Source organism: Aulostomus chinensis, chromosome 7, assembly GCF_037954235.1.
Source record: "Aulostomus chinensis isolate RoL2024-O1b breed Wild chromosome 7, RoL_Achi_v1.0, whole genome shotgun sequence".
NCBI lineage: Eukaryota > Metazoa > Chordata > Actinopteri > Syngnathiformes > Aulostomidae > Aulostomus > Aulostomus chinensis.
In genome coordinates this window covers 27,700,649-27,718,288 of record NC_141326.1, presented here as the reverse complement: position 1 = coordinate 27,718,288, position 17,640 = coordinate 27,700,649, and the positions used below count along the sequence as shown (strand labels likewise).

The window sequence follows — 17,640 nt, the reverse complement described above, 5'->3', positions numbered from 1 at the left end:
GTAAATATGAACTTGAGCAACACAAACCTCCTGAGAACCAATTAGGGGGTTTACATCTTCCTCTCCTGCAAGAGAACTGTCGCTAACAATAAGAAGTATCAAGAACATCGGGACAGCGTTGTCGCCGAATTTAGTTTGCAGTCAAAAACAAGGACACCGGCCCTGATCCGGTTCACGAATATTAACTCCAGGTTTTGGGGGGGTTGCAATGAAGAGAAGTTCATTTCGCGCCGGACTGCACCGCCGCTATAAAAACAGGTGATTTATTGGTTTCTGTGTCCTAAATTCAATAAACAAGTTTATAAACGGAGGCTTCTCTTGGACTGTGGCTGTAAAATTGATCATTTATTTAGAGGCATCTTGGTGCCGGGCCAACATCAGGCAACAACATATTAATATTTTAAAAACTTGATGTATTTCGGTGTTGTGAATTCATAAAAACAAACAACAAAAAAACAAACCAGGTAAACTATAATTGAGTCTTTGCCCCTAAAGTTCTGCCGATTTTTAATCTGGAAACACTGACATACCGACCACCAAGGAGAAATTAAAAAAAAAAAATTAGTAGTGAGATAATATTTGGGAAACTTAAGGGAAAAAAAATAATTTACCTGAGGTGCTGCACGAGGACAGGTGGGACAATAATTTATTTTTGATGAAATTCACAAATATTTAATTGTCAGTTCACAGTGGAGCAGTGACGTAACTTTTCTCTTTTGAAGATTTTTGTTTTGTTTTTGTTTTAATTGTGTTTTAATCCATTAAACGGTCAAAGATTAATAATGACGTCGTGTCGGTGGATAATGAATCCACTTTGGACCTCAGGTAACTCAGTCACAGCGCCATCTTGGGGCGGCGGGAGCTAACCGTCCGGGGCACCGGTGCTAACTGCTAGCCACCGTTAGCCAGCAGCCAGTTGTCGCAGACACGTCTACACAGTCCACCGCCGCGGTGGAAACGAGGCACATGTTCGTGAAACCGCTGCTGGTGGAAGAAATGCTAGCTACGAATAACGGATACAACCGGCCTTCGCAACTCGAACCAAGGTAGGCTCTCGCGGCCACCGGCCACGGCTCCCGAACCGCTGCCGGCGACGGCTTCCTCACTTTTTTTTTTTTTTTGGAAAAAGTTTAGCCAGCTAACTGTTAGCTAGCATGATGAGGGGCTAACGCTCACTTAGCCACGTTTAAATGGAAATACTGCTACCTGGAAGTGTGTGTGGGGGGTGTGTTAAGGCACGCACAGGATACTTTTATCATTATTATCATTATTAGTAATATTTGTCAGAGAGAAGAACGTAAAGCTAAGCGGTGCAATAGTATGAGTGGACTGGTGTGTGTGTGTGTGTGTGTGTGTGTGTGTGTGTGTAGAAGAGTGTGTTCGATGTTGTGTCTGACTGATTCAGAATCAGAGCTGTTGTTTTTTTGTTGATATAAATATATAAACTCCACAATAGAGCTGGCGGCTCCCTGTTGACCTTTAGGGTTGGACCTCTCTCTCTCGCTGTCTCTCTCTCTTTCTCTGTCTGTCTGTCTGTCTCTCTCTCTCTCTCTCTCTCTCTCTCTCTCTCGCTCTCTCTCTCGGTAGCCCTGTGATGAGTCTCCGGTGACTTTGCTCTTGCAGTCGGTGGAAGAATGTGCTCTTTGAGACAGCCAGCTGGCTGCGGCTGCAGAAGGCAGGAGAGCCCAGCAGTATGGATCAGAGTCCCACCGCAGGTGGAGGTGCCGGCTTTGGGGTGGCGTGAGTGCCTCTTGCCTGGTCACCTCCACCTCTGGCAGGTGTTGAGCACCAGTGTTGCTGACCAGTTGTCTTTTATTAGGCTGCAGACTGGAGCTTGAGGGGGGGCAAGTGATCAATAAATAAATAGATTTACTTTATTGATCCCAATACCTGGAAATTCAAATGTAGGGGCAGCATGACGTACAGATGAGAGCACAGGGCAGAGCACACTACCTACAATAAATATACATTAAAACAGGAAAAGGGGGGGGGGGTGAAAGGAGTAGAATAAATCACAATAAAAATAAAGCCTATATGGAATGAAAAGATCAATGTATAAATATTGGTGTTGTCATCGGCCCCCAAAAATCCAGTTTCACTGAGACCCAAGAAATGGTACGTCAGCCCTGGAGCCTTAATAACCTAATTCTTATGTTTATTACCTCTGTGGGATGGTAGCTAATATGATTATGATAATTTGGTGTATAGCATGACTCCTATTGTTTATTAGTTATTCTATTTTAAGTTCTAATCCCTTTTGCAGCTCGGGAGATTCTATAAACCAATCTTAATTAAAATCTACACAGCCTGACGGGGGTCTCAAAGCCCCTTCTTCCCAGCAACAAATCCTCAGATAATAGCTCGTACGCTGAATTTAAAACAACAACAACAACAACAACAAAAACAGACTTTTACAGGAGCATCAAACCTCCAAAATGTTCGTCACTTATATTAGTAACGTGTCAGTTTGTGATCATGAAACGTCTTCTGTTGTGTTCACAAATGTCAAATGAACAAATGGCCTGATTCCACGTACGAGCGAACCAGGATGTCAAAGTACTACCAGAGAAATATGTTGGTAGTTTTTTTTTAGTTTTTGTTTTTTCAGGTTTTATTAGCTTGGTAGTCAAAATGATTCATTTATAACACCATGTCAATTTTCCTGATTTACCCTAAATGATGCCGTTTTGATTTGATTGACGACAGTTCCTCTCAAAGTGCTGTATTTATTCATAGCGCTGGTACATTTCTAGAGGTCGTGACCTTGGTTGTGTGTTGTGCCAGCATGGCGTCGCCTTTTATCAGATTTAACGAATGGCCTGCAGCCAGTCGCTGTCTGCCGCAGGGATTCTTGCAGGCTGCTTCACGGGGCAGGATGTTGTATTTGGACTGCCTCGCCCAAATTGACCTGGCGCTAACCTGAGAGCGTTGCATCAGACGTTCGACACACTTTCACTTCCTTGCCACTTTTGTAAGGTTGGTTGGCTTCCTTTAGTTCCCCTTTCACTCTTTATTCAAAATCTCGATGAAGGGATTTCCCCTCCAGATGCACGTTACCCGCGGGTCTCTGCCACGTCTCTCCGATTCCTAACAGGTCGCTCGCTACAGTGTTTGCTTGGAATAGTGGCGTGTCTGTTTGATGGACGGCGCGTTGGTCTGCACAGAGCCACACAGGAAATCTCCATACGATTGACAAAGTCAGCTCAACACAAGTCAGCTTTCAAAATAAAGCGTCACCTGCAGACGCTTAAAGCTCCATCGCCCCGTTGAGCCTGCCCAGTTTGAGGAAGCGAACAAAGGGAAAGCGGCGTACGCGAGTAGGCAGAGCTCCAGAACCAACCTGCAGCCTCTCCTGTCCTTCACTGGCTGCTGCATTCACATTTGCTCAATAAACAAAAGATATATCAGACACAGCTGGATAAACAGCAACTCATTTTCAGTTGTATTCTAGTTGTACCTCTTTTCAGCAGGAGTAGAACAGTATTTGTTCACTTATTTTTAAGAGTTGTTTGGTGAGATAAAGATCCAGGAACCAAGTGTGATTTTGAGGAAACTGAAAGAGTCATAATTTCTGTAGAAATGAAAATAAAATTTCCCATTGTAGGAAGTTGATTTAAATTTTTTTTTATGGTCTGTCGGTTATAGTTCCAAGACAGAAAAACGGTATCAGCAGGGCCCACTAACAAACAAACAAACAAAACCACAGGCGGAGAGAGATGTTGAGGAGCTACTTTTGGTCTAACAAGTTGTTCTTTGGTACCGGTTCGTGTTGGACCTGTCGCTGCCTCTCAGTAAACAAAGACAAAGTTCTGGAATAACCAGGACGACGCAGTGGAAACAGCCAGTCAGCCATTTGAGTTGAAGATTTGCTACATCTAATTTTATTCAAATTAGATGTTTCCATCTCACAGAAAAAAGAAAAAAGAACCCACTCAAGCTAACTTAAAGACTTTTTTCTTGCAGATTGGTAGTCGTTGTGCTTGGTGCTGTTTCCATAAAAAAGCTAAATGACAAAATGCACATCCAGAATCACAGCCACAGACGGCTCCACGTAGCAGAAAGCCAATTCACTGCTTTGGTAACATGATCTCAGACAGAAATGTTCGCCCAGCCCTGCCGAAAAAAACAACAACAAAAAAACCCCCAAAATAATTCTACACTTAAAGCCTGTTTGTCCTCCCAGTTTCTGTCTGCGTTCAATCAGATGCTCACTGTTAGAACAGAGAGCCCGGATCACCAGTCAGACCTTTGCACCCGAGGTCCCTAAAGCGGTAATCCCAGACCAACACTGGACCCCTCACAGCTGGCTCTCTCATATCAGACCCACCATGTCACCCTGGCCAAGTGAGGCAAAGGTCACGCCACGGTACCAGCGCACGCCACAGTTGACACGTTAACAGTGCAGGTACAACAACACAACAGGACCGGGTGTTGAGCGTTGAGTAAATGGAAACAGACCACCTCATTAGATTTCAATTTAGTCAAAATTAAATGTCTTGTGCAGAACACAAACCCCTCAACCTTGACCGCAATGTAACCATAAGTGTTTCACGAGGTTTAATGTGCAGTCAATTCTGGTCTGATTAGCCGGTGCAGTAAACAACTTCCTCTGTCTACATGAAATAGTGGATAATAAACTATTTCCAGTGCGTACTAGGAGGCTCTCAGACCTCCGCCAGGGCCATCAGCTTCTCTCCTCTAGTGCTTGTTTATGTGAAAATCTAGAACGCATCTTAAAATGCGTGTCAACAGGAATGTGTCTGATGCATATTGTCAGTCGAAACAGCGAGTTACCTTCTTTTGTGTGTGAATAAATTCTCTCTATCAAAACGTAACAAAAACGGAGTGATACAGCAGGAATATGAATGAAGCCTGAACAGTGTCACCTGTCAAACGGAGCGTGGTGACGTCCTCTCTGGGACAAAGGATGGATTAGTCAAACCCTGAAAATCCATAAGGTGCAAATGGGTTCTCGAACAACACCGTGACGTTCTAGCAAAGACGATGGGAGAGTAATGGACAGACGGGGAAGGGAGATCAAGGAATTCCAGGCTGGGGTGGGGGTGTTGGGTTAGGTTAGATACGTAAATACGTAGAGCACAAACGGGAGGTGCTACTGGTGTTGGAGTCTCAGTTTTGACCCTTTTTAAAACTCTTCGTGGGATAGGGAAGCACTGTTTGATTACCTTCTGAACAAGCTGGCGCCCTCCTGGTGCTGGGCTGCTCAGTACCCACCATGGGGGCAACCTTTTAAACCATCGCCAGCCACTTAAAAATCTGTAAAAACAAATAATTGTGTGACGAACGGGGAATTTAGTCAGGACCGGAGTCTTTGTGCTGCGTTCTGTTGAATGCCGTTTGTCCCTGTGGTCATCTTCATGTATAGGCCACCCCGGGACTTCCCGTAAAGGTACTGGTTCCAGGCAGTGTGCCAAAGAGAACCAACGGCCACAGTTATTCCCCCACCCGCTGTTCCCCATCCTCACTTCCTAGTTTGCATACACAGAGAGAGTTTGATGTTTAATGGCCCGTGTTTAAACTCTGTTCTAGATGTACCAGGTTTGAACACCTGCGCGTTTGAATTAACGCAAACGACAATCTGTGTAGTACCATGGACATCTCACCTGAAATGTCCCATGATTCAGTTTGATTGTTATGATGATACAGGCTTGATCCTGATGATGCTCAGTTCTTCAAAAGCACACCGGTGACACAAGTGGTAACACGGCACTCGTGGTATCGCCAGTCCACCTGCTCGGTTATCAAGGAAAACGCATGTGAATTACTGATAGTTTTGAAAACGTGTGTTTCTCGACTGAAACATAAAAAAAAAACAAAAAACCCGCTAAATATAAATGAATAAATGCTCAGACGATACCCTGCAAAAAGCGAAGCCATATCCGAAACATCTGTGCGGCGGCAGGTTATTTAGTTGCCCAGGCTGTGCGGCGCCACCTCAGGACTTTTGAGTGGATTATTCCTGCAGCCTCTCCGGACGACGTGCTTTGAGAGTTTGTCAATGGATGTTTAATGCAGACCTTTATACCTCTAAACCAAACAGGGACACAAATAGAGAAAATTATACTTCTCCGGCCAAGAGGAGAGTACACGTGTAAAAAAAAACACAGTTTGCTCAGTAAATGTACTCTGGATGAAGATTAAAAAAAAGAAAAAAAGAAGTATCACAATCTCTGAGTGAGTTGAGCTCGTCTGGAGTTATTGAGATGAACGGTAATTTTTCAAAAGGACAGCTGAAGAAGAAGTGACAAGCCCAGGCTGTTTGCCTTTGCTCACTCACTTCAACGGCTTTCCTTCCTTTGAGGAAGCGCGTCGACGATGCAGGGAGTGTTGTGGTCAAAGACACTAAAGTCTGCCGCTGAATAAAAGCACAAAATTTGACAATCTGTGGTTTCAGCTGCTGCGAGAGGTGAGGTTTGATCTGGTTAGAGCCCCACCTTGGATAAAGAGAACAAAAAAAAAACCCAACTTTAATCAAAGCAGTTTTCTGTTAATTACGTGTAGCGTTTGCTCCTGGGGTCAGGATGAAGACGGTTCTCTCTTCTGACCAGCGAGCTAGGCGATGTCGTGGTGTTTGATCTGTGACACGTTGGGGGTTTTTCAAAACTTAACCCGACGCTGGAAATGCTGTAAAGTTTGACTTCTAAACGTGTTAAAGTCATTTCTGCGCCACCATCTATCTGGCTAACTCTAGCAACACGTCTCCAGCTCTAGCAGACTGGCGTGTCATTAGCAGCGGTGCAGAAATGACGTTTTCTGTGCGACCGAATGATTAAGTGAAGTGACGACCAAGCACAAGCGGTTGCGTTTGTTTTTACTCGGGTGCAGGCTTGGGTTGTCGTCTGGCTGCCGTCTCCACAACAGGCTTCGCCACTCTGGGATGCTTTCCTTTCTTCGGTCCCAACAGTGCTCAGTCTCCTCCAGAAAATAAGGACGGGTTGTTAAATGTGATTACTCATCACTTTTCTATTTAGGGATGCGCTGCTGTTTTGCTGTGCGCTCCCTCTCACCTCTTCATTGGCGCGCTCATTCCAACATCAAGTGCCTAATCCTGACATGTTCTGATAGACTCCTCTCCATCTTTTATCCTCCTCATTTGTCCTCTCACCGATGGATGACCACACTCCTCTCACGCTTATTTTCAGTTGCTTAGCAACCAGCAAGAGCTGTTTTTTTTTTTAATCTTAGAGGGGGGGGGGGTGGTACTTCGTAATGGAAGCGGGGGTAGAATGAGGTGCACTTTGTTCATGCGTGCAGTTCCACTGAAGAGAGGCAGTGTCAGAACTGATTTAAGCAAAGAATTCATCAAACAACAGTGTTGTCCCATTCCCCGGTGACTGACTGCACCCCCCCACCTGGGTTTCACCGCTATTATGGCAATAAGTTTGCATCCTAATCATCGCTGTGCTACTGAGACTGAGGCAAGGTGCTCGGGTGTGTCACTCGAGCAAACATTAGAAGAGAAAGAGGCGTTTGCAGTGAGTCGTCAGTGACTCGCTTGGCTTGGTTCTCCTGCAGGATCAGAAAACTTTCTTGGAGATGGAGTGCTTTTTCCACTATGGCTTGCTTTTTTTTTTTTCTGGAGGGATGCTCTCTCTTCATCCCCTTCGTCAGCTGTTTTACAATTGGTTTATGTAAAAACACAATAAATGTAAAAGGAAAATGTCATGGTCATTGATGCAGGTTATTTGATCCTCTGTCCAGTCGTATGGGGATTTCAGGTCTAATCCTTAAAAAAAAAAAATCTGAAAGGAACACTGTCGTGTCGTATTTCCAGTTTTTTTTTTATATAAAAATTCAGTTACTAAATGAGTTTATCTCAGAGAAAGACATCTATCAAATCAGGTAATTGGGACAGTTGTGACTCCTGAGGGCACACTGTTGTTGCACAAGCATGGAACAAATTTTCCAGTGTTTATCCTCTCACTCGTCATAAAAGACCAAGCCAGGCTTTGCAAACAGTTGCCTCATCCCGCCCCTGTGAACGGCAGCAGCAACTTCACCGTCGCAGCCTCCTGAGCAGCCATTCACCCCACCCCCCCCCCCCCCCCCCGTTCGGATCATACCAATGCCGATTGGGGATGGAAACTCTGAAATGCTTCCGTAAGAGCAGATCACACCAGATGTGATCCCAGAGGGGAGCGTATTGCAACGATCACCTGCGCACGTCCTCCTCACCTCTCGGAGGAGTGTTTGAGAGTGAGCCCCTCGTGTAATTAACGCGGCCCCAGGAGTCGTCTTCAGCGAGGGTGGAGGGAGTGGCTGTTCGCTGCAAAGAGCATTCATCTTCACGTGCCACTAAGCAGCCAACTGGCTCAGATCATTCCGTTCGCCTTCAAACATAGTTTTCAGTTTGAGGTACGGTTTTATGGCCTCAACCCACGGATTAAGAAAGGAAATAGAAATTAAGTAATTCGAAGCTGTTCAGAGTCAAAATATAGTGTTTGTGGCACTGCAGAGTCTGAAAATCGTAATTGAAGTCAACATATTAGTTTGGTAAGGATTTTTTCAGAATGGCGATTGTCTTTAATGTTGTGAATCACACCACAACTGCAAGAAGAGTCAAAAATAATGGCATCGGCCGGGCTGCTAAGTATCGAAGAACCTCACAGCGATTCTTTTTCATGATAGTTAAATTGATTATTACTCACAACTTCATTGTTAAGGAAATTTAACTTTAATTCATGTCGCGCTTTTCTGGGACCCAAGGTCGCTTAACATGAGATGGAACATACAGGACAGAGCCATGCAAAAACGTGAGACATGAGACAGACATCCAGGATGTAAGACAGCATAAATATAAAATATCAAAAGATGATTGAGGCAAAAGTTGGATATAATCATGTATCGATTCCTCCTACAGAGGATATTACACATTTGTCAGTGCTGAACTGAACACAGTAGGAATTCAACTCTGATCTGTGGTACTTTTTCTATAACGCTTTTAATAAATTTGAAGGGTAATTTGTGCCCTTTGTCTTAATATTCCCTCCAGTATCTTGCAAAATTATGGTTCTTAATGGTAATTAAGGATCGCCTACATCGGAAGAGTGACTTAGCCGAGATTTAGCTCATTAATGCTTTGACCCAGTACTGCAAGGAAAAGTTAAGCGAAGCGAAACATTTTTTTTTTTTTTTTTTTGTGGAAGAGCGGGAGGAGAGAAGGTGTCCCTTGCCTGTGCTCAAAGGACAAAGAGTGGGGAGAAGAGGAGGAGGAGGAGGAGGGTGACTCAGAGTGAGATACAATAGAGAGGCCTCCATCGGTACACGTTCCTCTATTCAGCTGCTGAGCTAATCCACATGCTAGCTAGCCTCCCCTCATTCACAGCGGGGGGCCACCAGGACGTCCGCCTGTCCTCCCATCTATTCAGGTTAGCTGGCTGTCGTACGGACTCCCCACTGTATTCCATTCAGATTTGGCCCAGTGTGCGTCTCTGCTGCTCGGTTGCTGAGCTCTCTGAAGGCTCCATACCCCGGCCTCAGGCAGGCTTTACAGTGCGTATCACTAATAGTTGTGCTCAAAAACACCCGTGACTCACACGCATATCCTGCTCAGATTGGGTGGAGATGAAACTTGGTCTCTGGCATCTTCGTTTTTGTTTTTGCTCTTGGTTTTGCCAGTTTGCCCATGTAAATCACAGACTTTTAAATTTCATTTAAGGAGTCTTGGTTTGGATGATCGGTCTCGGTTTATTTGCTCACGTTGATTGCAGAGAAAGAGGATGGATGAGCTGCTTCGACCTTTAATAAGAGAGTGAGGGGTGCAGCCGGCAATACTTTCACTGTCTGTTAGTCGAAAGTAAAACAGATGAGGGAGAAATCTAAACAATACCGGCTTTGTCTGCTCCTGGGTGAGCTCCTGGCAAACCAAACCACCCATGATATCTGATGCAACCGTAATATGTCTCTTTGGGCTTTTAACGTGAGCTGATATCATCGTGAGTGTTGAAGAAATGACCGCAAACGGCGCGGATGGAAATGGCACATTTGATTTCCCTTTAGTGAGTGGGGGATCAAAAAGAAGAAGAAATAATTCAAGTTGGAGGACGGATTTATTTGCGTGTTTCCTCTCTCTCCACTTTTTCAAAGCAATGACGGTTCATATTTTCTTAATTTTTCCATGGCGTTTTCCGCTCGAAGACTGAAGAGGAAGGAGGAAATCTGATTTTGATGATTCTGAGTTTATTTTTCTTTGAATGCAGGTCTGGTTTGTGATGTGGTCACAGCAGGAGCTTCGCTGCCTGGTTCTCAGTGACCACGTGCGTGTGGTGTTTTTAGCAGCAGGCGAACGCACACCGGTCTCTGGTACTCGGTGTCAGGGCTGCACCGTTAATCGTAAATAGTCGCTGTCACCACCCACATGTCTTGGTGATCTCCTCTTGGTATCAGGGTGATTCACTCTCCTCTACATGTTAACGTCACGCTACGTTCACGTGTTATCACTTTGGAACAACCTCAGCTGCACCAGCAGGTTGCAGCCCCTTGACCCTCTGGTTACTCCCTTAAGCGCGTCCACTCGTAGCCGTAGCATTTTTAGCTCCCGAGTTCACAACTCATTTTGGTTGGCCTACTTCCCGCTCTTTTTCTCCAGTTCCCCCTCGGCCCCAGCTACCGTCCTTCTCTGTTCCTCTGGCCATTTGCTTTCTTCTCCTCCCTCCTTTGCTCTATCAAAATCCTTTACCTCGACATCATCTTTTTAACCCCTTTCTGCTCGTTCCCTTCTTGTCCTGTGCTCCCCCTTGTCTCCGTGTCCTTCCTTTACTCCCCTCACGCTCCTTGCCTCTGTCCCTCTTCCCCCTCTGTTCCCTCTCTCTCTCCATCAAGCAGCAGCAGCAGCAGCAGTCAGTCTTTTTACAGCTCCCTCTCTTCGCCCTGTGCTGTGACGTCACTCTGTGTTTGTATCGCTATTGTCTTACAGCGGCTGCAGCAGTAGCGGCTCTGGCTCCTCACTGGATTTTAGTTGCTCACTCACCCCCCCCCCCTTCTCCCGTCCTCTCCCTTCTCTCCCTGGGAGAGCCTCTGTCTCCCTTCTCTTCTCCTCTCTCATCCTTACCGACTGTGGAGTAATGGAGAGGCTGACAGAACAACACAGACTGCGTTGAAAGAGGAAAGATGCGATAGCTAGCTAACGCCACCTCTCTGGATTTGACCACACTTTGCCTCGGCTGTGAGGGATTTCTTCTTTTTATACATTTATTTATTTATTTAACACCCCCCCCCCCCCCCAGGCCTCAAGTATATTTGCGGTCGGACAAACTGAACGTGCGCGCGTGTGTTTGTGTGTGTGTGTGTGGAGGAGGGATTTTACAGCAGTGACAAATAGCGTAGCTGGGGCATCTGGCCGTCTGGGAGGCAGCGACGGCTGGCTGGCTGCATTGTGTTTCTTTGATGACCCCTGCTGTGTAGCTGCCTGCTCACAACCTCCTCTCTCTCTCTCTCTCTCTCTCTCTCCCCCTCTTTCTCTCTCTCTCTGTCACCCTCCCCCTTCTCTCTCCTCTCTTTCCTCCTTCTCATCCTCCTCCTCCTTTCTCTCCATCACAGCTCCCGATCCAGCCATGTTCGGCACAGAGTCCTCATGTAAGTACCACCATCCTCCCACCTCTGGTGTGTTTATTGTATCTCTCTTTGCTTGTGTGTATGCTTTATCTCAGTGAGCGGAGATGAAGAAAATGTCTCTTCGTGCTTCTCCTCTCTTCTTCCTGTTTTGCCTCCATGGTTGCTGGTGGCAGATTGCATGAGGAGAAGTCTGGGATCTACCATTTTAGCACGGAGGGTCGGCACTACAAGCTAGCTCGTCCTGCTGAGCTTACTGTCTGCCTCGCATTCTCTCACTCTCAGCCTGTCTGGGATGGTCTCCTGTCTGGATGTGTTTTCACTCCTTTGAGGGTAACGCGGTGCTATGCTGTGTGAACGTGTCTTTGTGCATGTTTGTGTGGATATGATGAGTGAGCATGTCAGAAGATGGATGCTTTTTCCAGAGTTGTGTCGTTTCCAGAAGCGTCTGCCTCCCTTCTCCTCTGTCTTCCACTCCATTGCTGTAAGGTGCGAGGGAAGCATTTCCAGTCACCGATGCTGCTGAAGCTAATGTAACAAACTGCTGCTGAGTGTGTATGTGTACACGTGCAGCGTCCAGCCTCTCTCAGAATAGTTGAGGTGTTGGTATGTAGGTTGGCTGAACCCCTTTCACCCCCTCCACCCCCACCCTCTTCAGATCAATACCCAGACACCTCAGTCCACACCTGCCTGAAGCAGGGCTGAGCTGACCCAGTTGATTCTGTCATGCCTGCACAGTCAGAGTGGCAAATAACTTTTTTTTTAATGCCAGGTCAAGGCTAGCATGCACACATAGCTGCGCTGTTGTGTTGCAGTGACGGAGAGCTGTCATGCACCGTTTCCTTCCTGAACAGTTGAGCTGAATCTTTGCCAGCTGAGTCGCTGACACCGTGGAGTATTCCAGAAGGGCACCTGAGAACCGATCACATTTAGATTGTCATCGGAACCTGGCTGAGACGCTGTAATCTCGCCAGAATTTGAGGTCATTTGAGGGTCAAAATGAATGTTTTCACTTAGTCAGTTTGGCAGGACATTGTCCTGAGTTTTTTTTCAGCCTACTGGGTCTGTTTTTTGTGTCGACAGGGCTTTCTTAACCGGGAAAGCATGGTCTGGACCTGCTCTGTAGGAAAATGGCCCTGAGATAACTTCTGTTAGGAATTGGTACTATACAAATAAAACAGACATGAATGAAATTAAGAGGAAATACCACAGCTGGATGCTGCTGTGCTTTACACATCGTTGACTTAATTAAGTTATAGTTTCTAAATTTGGTTCATGACAGTTGATAATTAGGTTATTTTACAGGTCTGATGAAAAGAGAAATGTTTTTGTTGCCATTTTATAGCCTTCTTGTTTTTGTTTCTAATTTGTACATGTTTCTAAGCTTCATACAGCCGAGCGTTTTGATTCCTGGCTGCTCGCTCTCTCTCTCTCTCTCTCTCTGTGTGGATGTTCATCCGTCTTGACATACGTGTGCGATGTACTTTGTCAAAAGAGATAGAAACGTCATAAGAGGACTAGACAGGAAAAAAAAAGCACTTTACTTTTCAGATAACTGCACAAAAGCCTGAGAGAGGCGAGTGCTTACTTCATGCCCCAATAACAACAAGTGGATCGACCCCATCAATTTACAATTTTAGGGATAATGAATTACATTGGAGGTCTCTCAAAGATGCTGTCCATGGCCAGGGTGCAGGATGTAAAGGCGAAGCATGGGATCAGGAGATGGCTTTTTAAATCCGAGATCACGTGAAAGCTAATGTTGCATTTCTGCTGGGTCACCTCTCATCATGGCATCTGCAACCTGCATCGGCTAAACTTTTAACGAATATCAGAGCGATTGGCGATTGTCAAGGAGAGACGCAACACGTAAACAACATGACAACAGCGACCGTAAACCCTGACTGGACAAATAAACGCACGGTTTGCTTGCATCATACCAGCTTTTATTTACTGTGCAAACAGTTGCTCCAACGTCTTAAATAGGCAGGGTTCGAATTATAATGACCACAAAAAAAAAAAGAAGCACACTTTTAAGTCAGTTTTACCTTGTAGTATCAACTGTCAAAATTTTTCAAGGTTTTTGATGAAGCTGACAAAGCTGGTTCTTTCCTGGTGGATTCCCTCGCTTGCAGGAGCTGCTATGGGTCACATGGTACAAGCTGGTCATCGAGCCACCTGGCTTTGACAGAGACACTTGTAGCCTCGCGTGAATCTGGCCACAGCAGTCTGTGTCATTTATAGACAATTAACCTGCACTTGGGGGGGGGGGGACGGCAAACTGCGTATTTAATGAAAATTGAAAAATCTTGTGTCAGGTTAGAGCAGCGATACACTGCCATGTCACAGCTTGTTCTGTGTGGGGTGTAATAAACGACGATCCCACAAACCAGAACAAATTGTCACGGAATTTAAGCAGCTGGCGAAAGACTTGCTGCAGTGTTTCTTTCGTTCTGTTTTATCGCCGTCTCACAGACACACACAAAAAAAAAAAACACAACGGCAACAAAAAAAAAACATGCATCTGAGGATGGATTTATTAAAAGAGCATAAATTACATGGTAGAAAGCAGAAGTTGCAAATATAGTCCCAGATTCCCAGATCAATACCTCATTAGAATGCACTCAAAACTCAAACAACGCATCTTTTTTGTAGTACTACTACCAGGTTGGGTGGGCTTCTGGATACGTTTGAACCGATGCAAGACATCGAACCTGGAATTTGTAACCCAACAGCCTCATTGTTGGTACCCTGCACTTTCTGTACTGCTTTGCAAATATAATTGTTTTATTAAAAAATAAATGTAGTTCCGATAGCTCAGACTAAACTTGAGAAATATTGCAGGACTCAAGGTCGTACTTTTTAATGTGTCAAAATTTAGACTTGTGCTTTTGTGCGGTCTGTACCTCCTTATAAATCCACCTTACCAACCTCGGTATGAGCAGAAACACCTCTGGGTAAATGCAAGTACCTTGACACACACGCGCACACACGCACTCACACTGAGCTCATTTCTAAACATTTGACCTGATCAGATGTCACCTCCCTGACCCCAATCTCTTCCCTCAGCCAACCAATCCAACGCAGGTTTCGGTTGATGGTGTTTTGTCATTTTTTTTCTCCCCTTCTCCTTTGGCCTGGGTATTGTAGGATGTCATGAGGAAGGCATTGATGATTCAGGAGCTGTACAATAAAGTCTGCACCTCATCAAAATGGAGGTCTTCACTTGCAGTTTCCCAGGTGGTACAAGATGTTATTCCTGGCTGAAGGGGTATTGATTTTTTTTTTCTTTTAAAAGGAAGTGAGGTACATGGGGACCAAATAACTCTTTCCAAAAACTTGGTCGGATTCAAAACAGAAACTTTCTCGTTAGATGAACTACTTCCTTAGCTATTCAATCAGTGCTGCAGCCTATTGATTCTCTTCTGACAGGTTGTTGAGAGAGTTCCTAAGTCTGTGGTTATCAGAGGTTAAATGATGACTTCTAATCATTGGATAAAGGAAGAGGTCCATTGAAGTCGCACAGTTGGAGTCTTGAGACTCTGCTCGTGAACCCCAGAGTGTTACGATGGAATTACTGGACATGTAAGACTGAAACGTTTGGATATTTGAACCGGCAATTGCGAAGCAGCTGCAGAGTCCCAGGGGATATTATCTATAAGCACTTAGAGTGCTTGTGTTCACCACAGACCAGATTTTTATTAGTATTATTATTAATATTTTAACATAGCTTCCCCTGGGTTAGTATTTTGTACACTACTGGCTCAGTGAGTGATGGTTTGGACATTATTCTGTGGAGGATTTTGTCTCTTACTTTTCTGGCAGTAGTTATCCCGGACGAATTGATTAAGCACACTGGCTGGAAAGTCATTTTTTTTTTAATATGAGAGACTTTGTCTTTCAGCGGCGAGTAGCTGCCGCCTCTGGCAGCATCTTAGCCAGTGTGGCTGTCGGAAACTTTAAAGTCTGTGCAACTTCATGGTAATGAGCAAAAACGTGGACCGGTGGCAAGCAGTTGGAGTTTAGAAGTGCGGCGCTGTAATCAGCCGGGGAGCACAACTGTGTTACTGGTAGGATATCGCGAGAGAGCAGGTGATCATCAGGGATGTGACCCGTACGTGTCCGTGTTCCTATACGATGTCGATCCTGTCACGACATTAGCTGCACCTTCTCTGTAGGGTACACTCTTAAACTTTAGGTGGCGCCGCACGGCCCAATGATACCAGTAGTTGCTTTGTTTTTTGGAACTTGTTCAAAAAAAAAGGGGGGGGGGTTACAAAGGGTTACAAAGTTCTTTCACAAACAATGCAGAAAGCTGGATACTCAGAACACAGGAAGACAGCCAAAATGACGCGAGACCAAATGTAAAGCTCGGATTCGTACAAGTTAAAACAAGACGGTTAAAAAAAGAAGAAGCAGAAGAGCATAAATTATAACAAAAGTGAATCATTTGCACTTCCACAGAGTTGGTAGTTACGTGATATTGAACAACGCCGCAGTAGCCAACCAGCTGTCTGAGCAGAGCAGCGGCAGCTGAAAAGAAAAGAAAAGAAAAGAAAAAAAGCATTGCACTGGCTTGAAACCTCAATCTGAGGCAGATGATGGCGAAATCAATGGATTGGCTCAGAAATCCCAGGGGACATAATCAGTTATATATATATTCACTGTTACTCGGGTGATGCAATGCATTATCACGATGGAGAAGGATTCTAAAAGTCTCAGACGTCGTCCCACCTGCCTCACAAAGACGTACCCGAGCGTCCTCGGGCTGAAACCTGCCACGCTAACTGTAGACCAAGCTATTTCTGTTCAAGATCGATTTTTGATTCCCAGCAGTAATGCCAACTGATGAGTTTGAGCTCGGGGAAATGCAATTGAGAAAGAGAGGCATGTATTTCATTGTGGGAGGATTGCTGTTGGCCACACCGTTTCATCACCAGCCATTATATTCTTTATGCTGGATATTATTTCGGTTCCAGCCTGACAAGATCACGTCATCTTTCAGTGCAGTCGTAAGCCACTAATGGGCTTTGAACTCGTGCTGGGGAAGCTGCAGATTGCATGTAGCATTTGTTTGTTTCTCTGTCAGTGCCCGTGAGCACAATAAGGTGCTTACTGGAAATGACCGTTTGATGAAAGCCAAACTGCACTTTGACAGCAACCAGCTGTCCCCGTTGCTTTGGTAACCTTCGTAAAAATGGCAAAAAAGGCAGTGATCGGGTTTCTGTGGTAACTGCTGACTTACGCTATTTTTGTCTCGGGAGCTCAAAGCGGCTGGAAGTTGAGAGCCATAAAGGAGGCTTATTTTAGATAAAGGATCTTCAGTCGGGACTTTATCCCATGAAAGAGACCCAAATGGGACCTTAATGACCTTTAACCCTTAATCCTCACAATCAGGACCCACCTCACCCTCCGCAAGGCTCATACCCACCTTACTCCTTTAAATGAAGAAAACTTAAACGTTGTCGTTGTGAACAATCAGTAGGTCGTCACTAGTATTGCAATTCTAATACTTAAGACTAATGAACTGAAGATTACGACCCTTTAAAGCAAATTATATCAGTGTCTGACACGCAGAAGGCATTTAGTGCGCCCCAAATTTTGTTCCTCTTCCAAAGCGCTCAAAAGAATTAATTGTCAGTTTATTTATTTATTATTATTATTTGTATTTAATTTTCTATCCTTGTGAAAATTTAAAATAAATGAAAACACCTTCACTGATTTTTGCCATTGGGATTATCCTTCGGGAGAGCGATCCCAAGTGGAGTTTGCACGAGCAAACAAAATATATTAGACGCGTATTTCTTGTCTAAATGCTCCACAAATAAATCCACTCAAATATAAGTGTGTTTTTAAGTGTGGACACACACACACACACACACACACACCCCCCCTGGTGTCCTCTTTTGTGGGGAATGAAGTGTCTCAACAATGCAAAAGTCAGATGGCTTCTAATAATTGTCTTCATCTTTGGAGATGGACTTCAAAAGAGTGACTGACCACAATAATTATCTGCTTCTTTATCGCTGGATTATTTCTCCCATTTATATATTTATATATATATATATA

General features: G+C 44.8%; 1 protein-coding gene across 6 annotated transcripts in view; it reads left to right on the top strand.

Annotated features, from left to right (window-relative positions):
- The first annotated feature begins 792 nt into the window (after positions 1 to 792).
- Positions 793 to 17,640, top strand: part of LOC147259342 (suppressor of tumorigenicity 7 protein homolog) — a 44,434-nt gene continuing 27,586 nt past the window's right edge. Inside the window, exons 1-2 of one of the 6 annotated variants that reach the window (XM_086209673.1) lie at positions 794 to 1,046; positions 11,560 to 11,595. In XM_086209673.1, coding sequence (XP_086065799.1) covers positions 11,574 to 11,595 — 22 coding nt within the window. In that variant the 5' untranslated portion in view covers positions 794 to 1,046; positions 11,560 to 11,573. Of the gene's footprint in view, positions 1,047 to 11,039; positions 11,186 to 11,559; positions 11,596 to 17,640 lie in introns of those variants that run through there. The other 5 variants (XM_086209671.1, XM_086209676.1, XM_086209674.1 and 2 more) reach the window with 5 other exon arrangements.